Source organism: Xyrauchen texanus, chromosome 22 (assembly GCF_025860055.1).
Source record: "Xyrauchen texanus isolate HMW12.3.18 chromosome 22, RBS_HiC_50CHRs, whole genome shotgun sequence".
NCBI lineage: Eukaryota > Metazoa > Chordata > Actinopteri > Cypriniformes > Catostomidae > Xyrauchen > Xyrauchen texanus.
The window spans coordinates 24,342,292-24,361,156 of NC_068297.1; the positions used below are offsets into that span (position 1 = coordinate 24,342,292).

General features: G+C 39.7%; 1 protein-coding gene across 2 annotated transcripts in view; it reads left to right on the forward strand.

Moving 5' to 3' along the window:
• LOC127662542 (alpha-(1,6)-fucosyltransferase-like) overlaps positions 1 to 18,783 on the forward strand; it is a 181,728-nt gene extending 162,945 nt beyond the window's left edge. For both annotated transcript variants that reach the window (XM_052153765.1, XM_052153764.1), the window contains 4 exons: positions 3,563 to 3,809; positions 6,643 to 6,819; positions 7,508 to 7,658; positions 17,134 to 18,783. In XM_052153765.1, the coding sequence (XP_052009725.1) occupies positions 3,563 to 3,809; positions 6,643 to 6,819; positions 7,508 to 7,658; positions 17,134 to 17,466 (908 nt within the window). In that variant the 3' untranslated portion in view covers positions 17,467 to 18,783. The remainder of the gene's footprint in view (positions 1 to 3,562; positions 3,810 to 6,642; positions 6,820 to 7,507; positions 7,659 to 17,133) is intronic.
• The last annotated feature ends 82 nt before the right edge of the window (positions 18,784 to 18,865 follow it).

Sequence of the window (18,865 nt, forward strand, 5' to 3'; positions counted from 1 at the left end):
GTAGGAATCTGATTGTTATGTAAAAAAGTCATTAGTTAATTAATTCATAAATATACAAATTTATTTAGATTTATAAGTTTTAATTTATTTAACTGTATTTTTTTTATTTGTGTATTTATTGATTAATTTAATTATATTATTGAATGTAGGAATGTAGAAATTTGATTGGATTGTTAAAAGTAATTAATTTATTGATTATTTTTATTTAAATTTTATTTAAAAATATTTAGAATTGATTTATTAAATAATATTATGATAACTGTATCACAATATTATTGGTTAATATTATTCTACCACACACCTGCGGCCTTGGTTACATCAGCAGAAAATATGTGGAGAAAGTTATTACATTTTAATGATTGATTTTGAAAACAAAGATTCAATACAATGTACAATGATGAATTGTGTTCAACAAATCAATATTTATTAGTGCAGTAATTTTGTTTTATTTCATGCTGTTTTTCAATTTGATTTCTGTTTATTCTTGGACATTTTATTATTATTCATAAATGTAACATGTTTTTATATATATATATATATAACATGTTACATTTATGAATAATAATGGATACCTTTATATAGCAGGCCTCTGTTTGAATCACTAATCCTCAGTATGAGGCAAGCTAGGCTAAAACCAGAGTTCAGGGGAATCTGTACAGCTGCAGTGAGCCTGCTGTGCCTCTTAAAAGGAAAGCCAAGGGGAAGGACAGTCTGTCTTTAAAACATGAAATAAATTACCCCAGAATAAAGTAGCTCTTTCCCGTCACTCTCTTTCTTTCTCCTTTCTTCATTTCCTCCCAGAAGACAAAATCTCTCTTAGCTTTACCCTAAAGGCTGAGTTTCCTGCACTACATGGAACAGCGAGACAGACAGGGATGGAGACAGAGGGATTCATTAATATGCCACTAAACAGCAATTGCAAAAAATATGACCCGAACACTTCCCAACTTTTCCAGTCGTTGGACAAACAGATGGTCCAGCCCAAAAATCACGCCATTGGTTGAGTCTAAGCTGCTGTGTCAGGCTCCTCGAGATGCTCAAACAAACAGAGCAATGTTTTAATAGCAACGCAGAGCCACAGTTTGTACGCTTTTCAGGGAAATCAACCTACAGTACAAATTACTTTTTATTGTTGACTCTGCATAATAAGCTGTGACAAGAGAAAGAATTTTAATGGGTTAATTTTTTTTCACCCAAAAATGCAAACAGTGACCGTTCGAAAATGTATCTGGCCTATGCCAATGGAGCTTTTGAGATACAGTCGTAAATTACTGTTGGTACATTACATAACCCTGTTAATACTCCTAGCCCTGACACACAGGGTCAAAAGGCAGACAAAATCAAGCAGAATAATCCTGTCGCCATTAAGAGAAAATGTTCCTATATCGCACAATATGAATTGAAAATAAAAAAGAGTAGCGAGTTCGAATCCAGGGTGTGCTGAGTGAGTCTAGTCAGGTCTCCTAAGCAACCAAATTAGCCCAGTTGCTAGGGAAGGTACAGTCACATGGGGTAACCTCCTCGTGATCGCTATAATGTGGTTCGCTCTCTGTGGGGTGCGTAGTGAGTCATGCATGGATGCCGCGGAGCAACCAAATTGGCCCGGTTGCTAGGGAAGGTAGAGTCACATGGGGTAACCACCTCGTGATTGCTATAATGTGGTTCGCTCTCTGTGGGGTGCGTAGTGAGTCATGCATGGATGCCGCGGAGAATAGCGCAAATCCTACACACGGGGGATTTGCGCTGCAGTAACGCGCTCAACAAGACACGTGATAAGATGCGAGGGTTGATGGTCTCAGACGCAGAGGCAACTGGGATTCGTCCTCCGCCACCCAGATTGAGGCGAGTCACTACGCCACCACAAGGATTTAGAGCACATTGGGTATTGGGTATTCCAAGTTGGGGAGACAAAGGGGAGAAATGGAAAAAGCATAAAGAAGCCTCCTCCCTAAAGCACCCTTCAAAATGTATTCATTAGTATGCAAGTACAAGATGTAATTTAGATTCTCTTGCTGCTCTAATGAGAATGAAAGGGAGTTGTTTTGTTTATCAGTGCAATGAGGGGTGCTGGGTCAGAAAAACCCTTTCCCCATGCAAATAGCCTGACTGCTAGGTTATATAAGAATGGCTGGGGACTTTCTCGAATACTTCTGTGTGAAAAATGGCTTTAAAAATGTAATGCAGCATAAGGCATAATTTAAACCCCGCAAACTCAAGTTCACCAGTGCACTTTTTAATTTGTGTCTCTATAAAGGCTTGTGCTGAACGTTTTCCTCAATAAATCATTAATGTTTTACTTCTTTTAAGATTTTACCCTTTGTTTGATAAATGTCAAGGTTTTTAGGGACACAGTCCTTATGATTTGGCTGACAACCAAATTGATGGCACTTTTCTGCTATCAGTTTTCCCAAGAAACCTGTTTTTATCTGCTTCCAATAATTTCCAAATCATACTGAGGTCAGTAATTTAAAGAAGTGGACGTACTTTACTAAGAATGAATTGCACCCTGTAAAAGCACCAGATTTTCTCATGTACTTTATGCACTGGTTTAGTGCCCATTTCATTAAGGGAATTGTAAGATCAGGAAAAATGCAGATCAGGCAACGGCACAAATGCACCCGCAAAATCGCTGCTGAATGCAATTTGCACGAGTAATTCTGATCTTACGTGCCAATTCTGAGCGATATATAGCAGAGGATGCAGCAGACCACCGTGATCTGACACCTTGCCAGAGCCCAGGACTATACAGCATCACTGTGATCCAGACACTTTAATCATCTCTTTAACATGCTGAAATTGCAATTGACTACACAGTGCATCTGGATATATGCCAGGTTATAATGCTGTTCTCCATCATTTGATAATTTTTTGAGGAATTACTGCTGATATGATTGACAAAATAAATTTTAATGCCTGCATTCATTTGGGGGGGGTAATAATGTGGTGTAAATTTTTTTCTGCATTTTTAGTGAATGAAGTGCAATACATAATAATCCTAGTTTACATAGAGAGGTGTGTTTGTGCGGAAAGGAATGACAACAACGTAATTTAAATACTAGGAATTAGTGCAATTTAAGTGTCACTGTTCACTGTCATGATGGTTGAATGGTAAAAAAAACAAAAAAAACAATGAAAGTTAATTAAACTTTCAACATGTTTATAGCTAGCTACATAGGGTTTAAAGGCACAGACATTTGAAGGTAAGGCTTATCATCCCCTTGAGTACTGAGATTTGTTCCTTCTATAGTTACACTCTTAGAATGCACTTTATGTATACAAAACATGACTGAATGCCTGTAAAGTATAAGCCAAGCATTTGCATCTGTGTTTACCTACTTGGGTAGAGTATGTCTCTTTCTCTCTCCCTCTCCTGTTCTCTTGTTCTCAGCCCACGTACTGTATTCTCTGTAAGCAATTTCCACGTCAGGGTTTATTGACTTGCTAATTGTAATTGAATCTCATATTGGAAAAGCATTTTGGGTTAGTTTACTGCCCATACTGTAATATTTCATTTCACCAATGCATTCCTTTTTCTTTCCCATTCATTGTTTTATGTTTGTAGGTGAAGCTAACGACCGGGATGTTCAGGTCATTGAGTTGCCCATTGTGGACAGTCTGCACCCTCGTCCCCCATACCTCCCCCTGGCCATCCCTGAAGACCTGGCAGACCGGCTGCAAAGGCTTCATGGAGACCCTCCCGTGTGGTGGGTTTCTCAGTTCGTCAAGTACCTGATCCGCCCTCAGGCCTGGCTCATGAAGGAAATGCAAGAGATCACCGCTAAACTGGGCTTCAAGCACCCCATTATAGGGTGAGACAAAACTGCTACCATTTATTTTATTGTCTTTCATGAGTGGTGCTGGCTAAGTCAAGCATCAGTATTACTTTTGCTCATTCTTGGAGTTCTTTTTTGCTATGATCACGAAAAATGCCTCGAATTGTGTGGCTTGTTGAAGAGAGGTGTGCAACCACCTAGAAAACCCTGGCAACCATCCAGAACATCCAACCACATAGCAATGCACTTCCTCTCAGAACAACATAGCAACAACTTAGCAATGCCCTGGCAATCACTCAGAACATCCAAGCAACCGCATGGCAACACACTGGCAACCACCCAGAACACCCTTGCATTGGCAAGCATCACTTGTTAAAATCTACTTTTGTAACACACTTTTTTTCACAGTAACACAATTTTCCTTCTTTATAAAGGTAAAACACAAAAAGCTTTTTCAAAGTGTTTCTCAGTCTCAAAGTATAGTGTGTGTTTGTACAGTACGTGGAGCATGTTTTTACCTACGTCAAGGATAGTAATACCTGAAATCTCTGACATTGTGGGAACCAGCCAACGGAACATGAGGAAAATGGCTCTAAATCGATACTAAAATATGTTTTAATGAAAATGTAAAAATGGAAATGGAAGTGGAGCATAGTTTTAGTGGGAAGACCAGCAGGTGCACATCATCACATCATTAGCTGGGTAACTCCTAGCCAACTGCACGTAAGCCAATGCTTTATAAGTCCGCTCACAATGTATCACATTGCTGTTTCGGTGTGCTAACACTGCAACCTCCACCTCCCCACCACCACCACCAGTTGAGCCCTGTCCCACAAGGGGGTAGGCTCCTTGCCCATGACTCCTATCTCCGGCAGGACATGATGGTTCTGGGGACAACTACCTCGGACTGCCGGATGGGGCCTACGCCAAAGAGAGAGACATCACCTCCCGTTTTACATCTATCAAATAAATGGCATCTCAAACTTCACTCAAGCCTGCGTGTCTTCCCGATAGAACAAGGTTTCTGTGAGGGATAGGTGTTTAGCTATCCAATAATCTTATTTTCCGATATTTTATTCTGATATTCAAGCATTTTTCTTTTTGTAATATCGGATCCACCGATAACTGCCGCTATCTGGCGGGAATTTCTGAAACTGCATGCAAGATGGACATTGCAGAAGTGTGTATGAGAGGAAACAATGGTGGTTGTTGTCCACATGTAAAGTAACTTGCTGTTGCAAGGTATTGCTTGAATTAATAATTATTTTTTTTCATGCTATTCATGCTCTTGTGAGATGTGTTACATAAATGCTTGGTGCGTAGTTTAAGCACTGAAGAAACTGAGATGAACTCATGTAAAGACAAATCCTGCAAAGCTCCAAAGACGTAACATTAATTCACATTAATCAACTTGAAGAGCCTCGGATGAGTGCGTGTTTAATTTAATTCTCTGTTGGCAGTGCTCATTAGTCTTGTAGATGCTCATAATCCAGTGGAATGACTGGCAGTATGTCAGAATGGCCATCAAATGCCAGCGCAGCTTTTTACAAGATCCACTTGTTTAAAATTCACTAAATTATATTAGCATTTACTATTAAACTTTATATCGCTATGAATCATCATCTACATGATTACAGCTCTCAGGGAATTAATGATCTCGTGACACCGTTCAATTTAAAGTTCAATTTAAATTTTGCGTTAACACGTAGACATTCATGGGGCAAAATACTCATACTTTGTGTCGGTGACATTGAGAACATTAATGAATTTGTGTGTCTTTTGCCACAAGATAGAATGTAGACACACTCCTCACTGTAAAACAAAAAATGTCAGCTTTGTCAGCAGGTGTTTCATGAGGCAGCTGCTATAGAGGCCAACAAAACATTATTAATAATTCTGATGCCGTTCGGGATGGACTCTGTAATCATAGTAATTTATTTATTGTTATTCACTTTCCTGAGAATGTATACTTATTCCAGCAAAATATTTGCTTTTAGCCTATTAAACAACACCTAAACCTTTTACAAATGTAAAATGGAAGATTACATTCATGCAATGTTGGTAGACTCCCTTGTCATTTATTTATGTTTGCCGTTTGAAATCAGATGTTGTCAAATTATTTTGTCTATTATTATTGTTGTTATAGTTATTATATATAAAAAAAAACCTGGTATGTGATTATCAGTGTAATATACATTTTTTGCATTCTTTTTAAATAATGATGAAATAAAAATTTAATTTAATGTATTAAAAATCGGTTCTGCATATCGGTTATCGGTCTGTACATTGTCACCACAAAGATAGAAAAGTGTGTGTGTGTGTGTGTGTGTGTGTGTGTGTGTGTGTGTGTGTGTTTAAGCGCAATGATGTGAACCCCAGATATAGGCCGCATAGACACTTTTGTCTTCCGGCAGTGTATAAGGGCATATACTATAACACTCAGCCAGTCTTACAGGAGTCACTGAGAGAGAGAAGGAGAGATAGACGAGAGAGAAAGAGAGGTTTCACTCAAACCAGCGCCTCTCCAACAATCAATTTTCACTTACACCCACTTTGCTCTCTACTGGGAACCCAACCACTCTCAGCCTTCTTCCTCTGTCTGTCTCCCACACACACATACCTTTCTTACTGTCTCTCTCATCTTTTCATTCAGCCGTCCCTCCCTCCACTAACACCCAGGCACATAATGGATGGCATTTTTAGAAATCAGCACCCCAAGTATAAAACCTTTCAACATGTTTTAAGAAATAGATGGAAATTTTTATTTTGCTGGCCTGTAATTTTCATGTTCTTTGTTGACCTTGAGTCCATTTCTCGCACGGACACACACACACAATCAGTCTGACCCAGGTGTTGCTCATCTCTCCAGGGTGCATGTGCGGCGGACAGATAAGGTGGGGACAGAGGCAGCGTTCCACCCCATAGAAGAGTACATGGTGCACGTAGAGGACCACTTCCAGAGCCTGGCCCAGCGAATGCACGTGGATAAGAAACGTGTTTACCTTGCCACCGATGACCCTTCGCTACTGCAGGAGGCCAAGTCTAAGTGAGTGAGCATGTCGCTGTGGATGTTTAAAGGGATGGCTCACATAAAAATGAAAATTCTCTCATCGTTAACGCTTGTCCCAGACATGTATGACATCTTGTGTGGAACACTGTTTGAGTCCATCAGTCAGAATTCCAGATCACACAGATTCCAATTGGAAATGTTACCGTGTTAGGTTGCATTTGACCAAGTCCTAAAGCAGCATCTTAACTGAAATGGAACCTAACAAGTGATGAATTAAAAGTCTGTCTGAGGGCAGCAATTCATTAACAAACCATTAACTTGACAAACTCTCTCAATTGATTACAGTAGTCAGTTGTGAGCTTAGAGTTTGCTAAGCTAATGGCTCGATACACTAATAAACACAAAATAAGTAGTTTAATTAGATGGAATAATTTTCTAACCATACTTTTTATTACTGAATAAAATGTCAAAATTTACAATTGACAACTTCATCCAGAGAAAAAAATGTCCACTGCTGCTGTAGTGCATTCTGAGATCTGCAAAGGTTACATGTCAGAATTTGGCCAAAATTCTGCCTGCTGTTTACAAAACACTTCTCATCAGGAAAGTGCTTATGATGCCTAAAAATGTTGTATAGGTAGACGGCTCACTGGGGTTTGGAACAGAGCCAAGTGTGTGCAGTCAGGAGAGCTTTTAAACCAAATGTTTGTATTTGTTTACGCAGGTATCCTGATTATGAATTTATAAGTGATAATTCTATTTCATGGTCGGCTGGGCTACACAACCGCTACACTGAAAACTCTCTGAGAGGAGTCATCCTGGATATTCACTTCCTCTCTAGGACCAACTTCCTGGTGTGCACCTTTTCCTCACAGGTACAGCTTGACCCACTTCTTCTAGAAGCTTTTGTTCTGTTTGTCTCTCTACATGGACTTCTTGTCCTCTTCTCTGTGCAGAATTCTAACCGTGTGATGATTGTGGGTTTTCTTGCATGTACTGCCCAAACCTCCCACAGCATTTCTATGGGGTTAAGACTTGACTGTTCCATACCCTCATTTTCTTCTTTTTGTTTTTTTAAACTATTCTTTGTGGATTTGCTCTAGTGTTTGGGGTAATTTGGAAAAGCTTCAGATGTTTATGGATAGACTCGTATTCTCCACAATATGTGAAATGTGACTTTGGGGTTGACTCTGAAATGGCAAGCTGACTTTTTTGACATTTGGTGTTTTCAAGCTAGACATGATGTCTGGTTTTAATTGTCTTGCAGTGTTAAACTTTGACTTTCGACAGAAATTCTTGTCCACCAACCACAGTTTTAGGGGTGGGTAAATCCAGGCCTGGTTCTACAGGGTGCTTGAGGATGCCAAGCATACTCAAACAAACATTGTATCACCCTCAGTTGAATATGGAATAGGCTATTGAATATTAGAAAATCCTTAACTCTTTCCCCACCAGCGTTTTTAAAAAAAAGTTGCCAGCCACCGCCAGGGTTTTTGACGATTTTCGCTAAATTTTAATGGCCCGCAGAATATTTTTTTCCATGAATATATGAAGATGCTATATATCAAAATAAAGATCTGAGCCTCTGCTTTTAGGCAAAAAAAAAAGATTTTATTTTATCTTCATTTGTTCTTTTTTTATAGCCACTTGAACAGAGGTAGGTTTTGTCAAAAACAACATTTCGGACAAAAAGCTGAGAAAAAGGCATTTTTATCAAACAAGTGCTTTAGTATTAGTATGGTGTTCCACTTCACGTTTGAGACGATCGCAGTCTGTTTCTTTGATCAAAGAGTTGCGTACTCTTTCAAAACATGCGCGCGGGTCTTCCTTACCGTATACCACCTAAAACACGGATACCCGGAAAATTCTGTGTTTGGCGGGGAAGTGTTTTTTCATAAAACCCGGAAAATTCCGTGTTTGGTGGGGAAAGAGTTAAGTGTGATGCCTATTAAGAGCTTTGCAATAAAAAATAACAAAACATGCACATTGAGTCAATGTATTAGGCCTACAATTAGTCCAACATGATCACACGTGAAGTCGGCATGCTGTTTCCAAACGTTCCGGTACCCTAGGATCTGCTCAACAACAATTACTTTCCCTTGTGGCACAACTGGTAGCACGTTTCATCAGTTGCATGGGACACCACAGTTCAATTCCCATTGAAACGAGGAAGTAAACACGTTTGTATAAAAGATCACAAGCATAATGTATTTTATCCTGAACATTGCATTTAGTCTCTACTAATGGTTAGGGTTAGATTTGGGTTTTGGTTGGGTGTAGATTAAATAAAATAAGCATTTCGCCCATTTCACACATACTCCGTTTGCGGTGCAAATGCGTTGCGTATGCGGTGAGTATGCGGTACAGGAGCAGCACGTGCTATAGTGCTTTCACATATGCTGCGTTTACAGTGCGCTACTGATCCGCAGTTTCTGTGTGCCACAAAATCAAAAATGTATTAGTAATTTTGATTTTAAATCCAAACGTTAACTTTGACATTAAGACATTGAAACAGTATGAAAATTAATTTTAATCATTGTGATTCTTTGTTTTACGTGTAGTTCGAGTTGTTGACAGAAGAAAAATTATCGCGCTATATCTTTTGCTAAGAAGGAGAAGAACGAGATGCATTTGGGTTCACTCAGTCAAACGAGGCAGGAGACAGTTTGGTGCTTGTCTCAGAACTTCGACTTTACAGTGACCGGCACCTAAAGTACTTTCGGATGAGTGCCGAACAGATGGATAATGTTCTTTCTCTGGTTGGAGCAGACATCACAAGGCAAATCACAAGGCAAACCACAACGTATCGTGCGTCCATCGAATCATATATGATGCCATTTTGCAACTTTTGTGACTATAATCATACTTTTTTGTTTTTCTTGACCCTGTAATTTAGTAACTGTAGAACACATTAACTGAAATTATGCGTATATGATGAAATTATTACAGTTTCTTGACAATATATGTCTATTTTAATGTGAACAATGCGCTGTCACTTTAATTCACTGCGGTGCAGCACAGCAAAAATAGACTCAGTCCGCAAACGATATACGCACCGCAACTGGAACGGATCGACGGACTGCATCCGCGTGCAGTGTAAAAGCTCTAACCTGTTAACATGGGAACGGAAAAAAATACGCACTGCATACGCACCGCATACGCACTGCAAACGGAGTATGTGTGAAACGGGCGTTTCTCTTCACTGTTTTACACCCTGTTAAGCTGAAAACAGTTCATTTTACAACTGACTTCTGGCGACCTCTCCTGGATATAAATGGATGTCACACTTCTTTATATGCTCTGAAACACTTATTGCTTTAGCCTCTGGGGGCAGTGTTTTCAAATTCGGTCAACGTATACCGATTTTGGCTAAAATAAAATCGGCACACACTTGCTGATTTTTATGTGAGATCAGGATGATTAGTCTTGTCTACTTTGCTTTTGCAAAATCTTAAGCGCTCAAACATAAGCGCCTGGCCATGGACATGTTTTCAGGGTTGAGTTAATGTGCTGTGTGATCTCTTTAATTAATGTGAGCTCTGTGCTGCTCGCTGGTTGCGTGGTCGCGGCCGCGCTCAAAATCCACGAACCACAATTGTATGTACTAAAAAAAATATCTGAAGAAACTAAGAGGCAATCAAATAAAATGCTTCAAATGCTAAAAAAAAATTATCATTTTTGCCCTAGAAATCTATGAATATCTAGATTCTTGTCCTCAAGAGGATGAGTTTTAAGAGTGGTGAGCTGAAAAACACTGTATTCAACATGTTGAGATTCAATGAAACACAGTGGGATGAGCTCTGCTAATAGTCTATTCAGATAAGTGGTCAGTGTGTGTGTGCAGATATGGGTTTTTCAGTGGTCTATTTATAAACCATTACAATGAGTATGTTAATAAAATAATTAATTCAAAATCAATGTTTTATTTTTTTATTACAAAGCAGGAATTTAGAAAATACATATTCATTGGTGGGGTGGAGTTTTAGAAAATGTTATCATTTATCTCAACATGGATATTAATAGTAATACAATTTTAATTATATCAAAATGTGTTATGGATATGGGTTAATTAAAATGTGATTGATCATTGATTTTGCTTTGCCATATGTTGTAGTTGCTGTACTTTTATAACACTACATTACAGTTAAGAGAAGGAAGTTTCAGGGATATTTAAATTTGCTCAATGCTAAAGGTTAATCTCAGTTTTATATAGCATGTCGATGGAATGCCCACAGACCATTCACTGCAAGTATGATACATATTGCAGCAGATATAACAATAAAATAAATTCTGACTGGCTGCCGTGCAAGTTGCTTTAGGCAACTCTTGTTAAACAGATGTGTAGGTTTTTTATCAGGTTAATCAGGTAACAAAATTTTGGTTAAAAATTACCAGAATGCTAAAATGAAAACCTCAAAAGAACTAGTCTTAAACTTTATTAGGTTTGCCAAAGCTTGCAAAGTTTATGACATTGAATCTTTGACAGATATTAAAGAATTGCTGCTGTTTTAAGCATATTAAGTGATTACCACTTTGTGTAGCCACCAGAAAGATACAAACTTTAGAATTATGTTTGGTAACCATGGTATTTTCAGTTTGGATCTCATTCAGGTCAAAAGCGATTACAGAATAACAATTCCTAAATGCATGTGTAGCTGTGGATGTATTTTAAGGCCTACCTTCAAACTCAGTGCCTTTTTGCTTGACATTTTGGGAAAATCAAAATAAATCAGCCAAGACCTCAGAAAATAAATTGTGGACCTCTACAGTTCTGGTTAATCATTGGGAACAATTTCCAAACGCCTGAAGTTACCACATCTATACAAAAAATTGTACGCAAGTATAAACACCATGGGATCAGGTAGCCATCATACCTCTCAGGAATCTGTATCCTAGAGATTAATGTAGTTTGGTACGAAAAGTGCAATTCAATCCCAGAACAGTAAAGGACCTTGTGAAGATGCTGGAGGAAACAGGTAGACAAGTATCTATATCTAAAACAAGTCCTATACAAACATAACCTGAAAGGCTGCTAGGCAAGGAAGAAGCCACTGCTCCAAAACTGGCATAAACAAAGCCAGACTACAGTTGCAAGAGCACATGGGGACAAAGATCTTACATCACGTGCTATAGTGCTTTCACATATGCTGCGTTTACAGTGCGCTACTGATCCGCAGTTTCTGTGTGCCACAAAATCAAAAATGTATTAGTAATTTTGATTTTAAATCCAAACGTTAACTTTGACATTAAGACATTGAAACAGTATGAAAATTAATTTTAATCATTGTGATTCTTTGTTTTACGTGTAGTTCGAGTTGTTGACAGAAGAAAAATTATCGCGCTATATCTTTTGCTAAGAAGGAGAAGAACGAGATGCATTTGGGTTCACTCAGTCAAACGAGGCAGGAGACAGTTTGGTGCTTGTCTCAGAACTCGACTTTACAGTGACCGGCACCTAAAGTACTTTCGGATGAGTGCCGAACAGATGGATAATGTTCTTTCTCTGGTTGGAGCAGACATCACAAGGCAAATCACAAGGCAAACCACAACGTATCGTAGCGTCCATCGAATCATATATGATGCCATTTTGCAACTTTTGTGACTATAATCATACTTTTTGTTTTTCTTGACCCTGTAATTTAGTAACTGTAGAACACATTAACTGAAATTATGCGTATATGATGAAATTATTACAGTTTCTTGACAATATATGTCTATTTTAATGTGAACAATGCGCTGTCACTTTAATTCACTGCGGTGCAGCACAGCAAAAATAGACTCAGTCCATAAACGATATACGCACCGCAACTGGAACGGATCGACGGACTGCATCCGCGTGCAGTGTAAAAGCTCTAACCTGTTAACATGGGAACGGAAAAAAATACGCACTGCATACGCACCGCATACGCACTGCAAACGGAGTATGTGTGAAACGGGCGTTTCTCTTCACTGTTTTACACCCTGTTAAGCTGAAAACAGTTCATTTTACAACTGACTTCTGGCGACCTCTCCTGGATATAAATGGATGTCACACTTCTTTATATGCTCTGAAACACTTATTGCTTTAGCCTCTGGGGGCAGTGTTTTCAAATTCGGTCAACGTATACCGATTTTGGCTAAAATAAAATCGGCACACACTTGCTGATTTTTATGTGAGATCAGGATGATTAGTCTTGTCTACTTTGCTTTTGCAAAATCTTAAGCGCTCAAACATAAGCGCCTGGCCATGGACATGTTTTCAGGGTTGAGTTAATGTGCTGTGTGATCTCTTTAATTAATGTGAGCTCTGTGCTGCTCGCTGGTTGCATGGTCGCTGTCAGCTCAAAATCCACGAACCACAATTGTATGTACTAAAAAAAATATCTGAAGAAACTAAGAGGCAATCAAATAAAATGCTACAAATTATCATTTTTGCCCTAGAAATCTATGAATATCTAGATTCTTGTCCTCAAGAGGATGAGTTTTAAGAGTGGTGAGCTGAAAAACACTGTATTCAACATGTTGAGATTCAATGAAACACAGTGGGATGAGCTCTGCTAATAGTCTATTCAGATAAGTGGTCAGTGTGTGTGTGCAGATATGGGTTTTTCAGTGGTCTATTTATAAACCATTACAATGAGTATGTTAATAAAATAATTAATTCAAAATCAATGTTTTATTTTTTTATTACAAAGCAGGAATTTAGAAAATACATATTCATTGGTGGGGTGGAGTTTTAGAAAATGTTATCATTTATCTCAACATGGATATTAATAGTAATACAATTTTAATTATATCAAAATGTGTTATGGATATGGGTTAATTAAAATGTGATTGATCATTGATTTTGCTTTGCCATATGTTGTAGTTGCTGTACTTTTATAACACTACATTACAGTTAAGAGAAGGAAGTTTCAGGGATATTTAAATTTGCTCAATGCTAAAGGTTAATCTCAGTTTTATATAGCATGTCGATGGAATGCCCACAGACCATTCACTGCAAGTATGATACATATTGCAGCAGATATAACAATAAAATAAATTCTGACTGGCTGCCGTGCAAGTTGCTTTAGGCAACTCTTGTTAAACAGATGTGTAGGTTTTTATCAGGTTAATCAGGTAACAAAATTTTGGTTAAAAATTACCAGAATGCTAAAATGAAAACCTCAAAAGAACTAGTCTTAAACTTTATTAGGTTTGCCAAAGCTTGCAAAGTTTATGACATTGAATCTTTGACAGATATTAAAGAATTGCTGCTGTTTTAAGCATATTAAGTGATTACCACTTTGTGTAGCCACCAGAAAGATACAAACTTTAGAATTATGTTTGGTAACCATGGTATTTTCAGTTTGGATCTCATTCAGGTCAAAAGCGATTACAGAATAACAATTCCTAAATGCATGTGTAGCTGTGGATGTATTTTAAGGCCTACCTTCAAACTCAGTGCCTTTTTGCTTGACATTTTGGGAAAATCAAAATAAATCAGCCAAGACCTCAGAAAATAAATTGTGGACCTCTACAGTTCTGGTTAATCATTGGGAACAATTTCCAAACGCCTGAAGTTACCACATCTATACAAAAAATTGTACGCTAAGTATAAACACCATGGGATCAGGTAGCCATCATACCTCTCAGGAATCTGTATCCTAGAGATTAATGTAGTTTGGTACGAAAAGTGCAATTCAATCCCAGAACAGTAAAGGACCTTGTGAAGATGCTGGAGGAAACAGGTAGACAAGTATCTATATCTAAAACAAGTCCTATACAAACATAACCTGAAAGGCTGCTAGGCAAGGAAGAAGCCACTGCTCCAAAACTGGCATAAACAAAGCCAGACTACAGTTGCAAGAGCACATGGGGACAAAGATCTTACATTTTGGAGAAATGTCCTCTGGTCTAATGAAACAAAAGTTTTACTGTTTGTCCATAATAACCGTTTGGAGTAAAAAGGGTGAGGCTTGCAAGCCGAAGAACACCATCCCAACTGTGAAGCATGGGGGTGGCAGCATCATGTTGTGGGTGTGCTTTGCTGCAGGAGGGACTGGTGCACTTTCCAAAATAGATGCCATCATGAGAAAGGAAAATTATGTGGATATATTGAAGCAACATCTCAAGACATCAGCCAGGAAGTTAAAGCTTGGTTGCAAATGGGTCTTCCAAATGGACAATGACCCCAAGCATACCTCCAAAGTTGTGAAAAAATGGCTTAAGGACAACAAAATCGAAGTATTGGAGTGACCATCACAAAGCCCTGACCACAATCCGATTAAAAATTTGTGGGCAGGTGTCACGATCCCCTGTTGTCTGCCCCGTGTTTCTTGTTACCATCAACAAACTACACTTCCCATGATTCCCGGCCCTCATCACTGCCAGCCTTGTGTCATTGTTCTCACCTGATTGTCGTTTGTCATCATCATGTCTACTGTGTATTTAAACCCTGCTGTTTCTCCATTCCCCTGTCGATTGTTGATGAATGTGGATGTTTGGATGTAGCTGTCTTAATATGTTTACCCAGTTTGTCTTGTTTACCTTTGTCCACCGTGGATGTTTCTTCAGCCCGTGTTTCCTTTGGATGTTTTCGTGTTTTGTTTTGTATTCCCATCGTGGACGTTTCCTTTGTTACAGTCTTGTTTGTTTTCACTTTGTTTTCAATAAAATCTGCACTTGGATCCTCACCCCTCGTCTGCCTCCTCCTGCCTTCGTTACAGAACAATCAACCGAAAGAATGGATCCAGCGGCGTTCTTCGTGGAACTAACGCGGATGGACCTAAACATTCGTGAGTTCTCCCACTTTTTCTCCTGCGTGGCCGGCGGCACCGGTTGGGATGACAACCTCCTGAAGGTCGTTTATAGGATCGGTGTACCTAAACACCGATGTTACGATTTGCCGGAGATCGGAGACTACACCTGGCAGGAGTATGTGGAGCTCATTGTGGAGACTTTTGCGACAGAGGAACCACCTCTCTCAATCCCGGGTGCAGCTTCAGAGCCCACGCCAGCCACGGTCAGCGAGCCCGAGCCGCCTCTTGATCCTTCCTCGGCTCCGCCTCCTGAGCCTTCCAGGTCTCCGCCCCTCGAGCCTTCCTCGGCTCCGCCCCTCGAGCTTCAATTTCTGAGGCCGACTCCCAGGCCTCCCGAACCTGTCCTTGTCCTGTGGCCGCCTCCCAGGCCTCCTGAACCTGTCCTTGCTCTGTTGCCAGCTCCCAGGCCACCTAAACCTGTCCCTGTCCGGTGGCCGCCTCCCAGACCACCTGACCCAGTCCCCGTCTTTTGGCCTTCTTGGACTGCCTGTCTGCTCCCTGTGCCCCCTTAGACTGCCTTCTTGCCCTCTGTGCCCCCGTGGACTGCCTGTCTGCACCCTGTGCCTCCTTGGACTTCCTGTCTGCTCCCTGTGCCTCCTTGGACTGTCTGTCTGCTCCCTGTGCCCCCTTGGACTGCCTTCTTGCCCTCTGTGCCCCCTTGGACTGCCTTCTTGCCCTCTGTACTCCCTTGGACTGCCTTCTTGCCCTTTGTGCCCCCTTGGACTGCCTTCTTGCCCTCTGTACTCCCTTGGACTGCCTGTTTGCCCCTTGTGCCCCCTGGACTGTCTGTTTGCCCCTGGTGCCCTCTTTTGGTCTGCTAGCCCCCCCCTCCACTCCTGGACGATTTTGTTTTTGTGGGCTTTCTTGTAATTTTTTTGTTTAGGATCGTCTGGAATCCGATCCTTTGAGGGGGGGTTATGACACGATCCCCTGTTGTCTGCCGCGTGTTTCTTGTTACCGTCACAAACTACACTTCCCATGATTCCCGGCCCTCATCACTGCCAGCCTTGTGTCATTGTTCTCACCTGATTGTCGTTTGTCATCATCATGTCTCCTGTGTATTTAAACCCTGCTGTTTCTCCATTCCCCTGTCGATTGTTGATGAATGTGGATGTTTGGATGTAGCATTTTTCTCTCTACTATTATTCTGACATTTCACATTCTTAAAATAAAGTAGTGATCCTAACTGACTGAAGACAGGGAATGTTTTCTACGATTAATTGTCAGGAATTGTGAAAAACTTACTTTAAATGTATTTGGCTAAGGTGTATGAAAACTTGTTACTTCAATTGTATATATTTACCTGATTGAATGAATTAGATAAATAGATTTTTTTTTAAATAGATATTTTATTATATATTTCACCACATGAGGTTTAATGAGGAAAAAGGTTTATTATTATTCACAAGATATGAGTCACATTTTTCTTTGCATGCCCTTGCTTCATTTAAGAACACTTGATTATCTAATCAAAATAACTTAATAAGAATTGATGTAAGGACAAAAATATGAATGAATAATCTGCTTGGAAACATCATCTAGAATGCTTGTCTTCTTTTCCCTTGTGCAGGTGTGTCGAGTGGCCTATGAGATCATGCAGACTCTCCACCCGGATGCCTCTTCGTTCTTCTACTCCCTTGATGACATCTACTACTTCGGTGGGCAGAATGCCCACAACCAGATCGCCATCTACCCCCACCAACCACGTAACAGCGACGACATCCCTCTAGAGCCCGGAGACGTGATCGGTGTAGCAGGCAACCACTGGGACGGCTACTCCAAGGGCATCAACCGCAAAACAGGCCGTACTGGCCTCTATCCCTCCTATAAAGTCAAAGAGAAAATCGAGACAGTGAAGTATCCCACGTACCCAGAGGCAGACAAACAGCTTAAGAAGCAGTAGAGAGAGACAATATACATACTCATATACTGTAATGAGGAAACCCTGGAACAAACTCCCGACCACCTGGATGGGAATGCACTTTGAGTGTGTGTGAGTGAGTGTGGGTATGCGAGAGTGTTCGTGTACAAGTGTATGTGTGTGTGTGTTGTCTTGAGGTTGTTTACGTGGTTCTAGACAAGTTCCTTACCGTGGTGCTTAGACCTAAAGTCCCTCTGAAAATGCTATCAGGGTTGAGGATGACAAAAAGAAATGGAAAAAAGCATAAAGGAACGAAGAGGATGAACTCGGACAACACAAACGGAAGGCACTGTACTTTAGGAACTTTACAATTAATTTCCGGGTAATGAAGGGAACTGAATACATTTATTTAAGAATACAACTGGAAGAAGTGACTTTATCAACTCCAAACCGATCAAGAAAAAAAAGGAATAAACCCGGTTACTCTTTCCTCTTATGCTCTTTCACCTCCTCGTTGCACAATGATGGCATCCTTTACTCTAGCCTCACTCCACTTGTTTCTCGCCCACTCAAGCCATCGCGTCACCAACTGACTCTCCTTTTTACACCCATGAGCTATTAATTTCCAATGCCATACTGTGCTTTTAAAGGTGACTTATACTGTTTTTTTTAATTGTCAGTTTTATCATGCGTTTGTGTGTGCGTGCGTATGTGTGTGTATGAAGCGTGCGGATTGGAAAACAGTGCCTATGAGGGCAAACTGTTCACTTTTACGCTCACCTTTGACTCTGGAGCCTTACGGACCAGCCTTTCCACAGATTTACACTCCTTGTTGCCACGTGATGTCTTATCCACTCCCATGACTCCATCATGTTTTTTAAGAAATCATGTCATGTTATTGAGTTTTAAAATGCAAAACAGATAAGAAAATTACACTTAATATGAAGATAATGATACTAATACTATTAATAATAATGATGAGAAAATATAATTATGGTAACAATGGCGTTTGTTGTCATTATAAATTTTAGCTAATAATGAAGGAAATGTTCATTGATTTATGTTCGCGGGCATTGTCTTTGGTAAGCAGATCAAATAAACTTGATCGGCCATGCTGAGTTTCTGCTTGTGTTTTTGTGAAGTGATGGTGTGTATGAGTTCTCAATCACACATACACACACTGATTCTTTATAATGACTATTTCAGAATAATTGGAAATTCATCCAAACTATGAAAACTTCATGATCAAAAACAAATAAAATGTAAAACAAATCAACTATTTTTATATTGTAGTCAATTTCTTTGTCAAGATTACAGCTCTGTGCTCTCTGGGCCTTCTCTCAACCAGAGAAAGCTCTGTATGTATCTCATCTTTTTATGTGCATATGCATTTTCAAACTTAGGGCCCTAAAGAGTGGAGAACTTCAGTCCTTTCAACAAC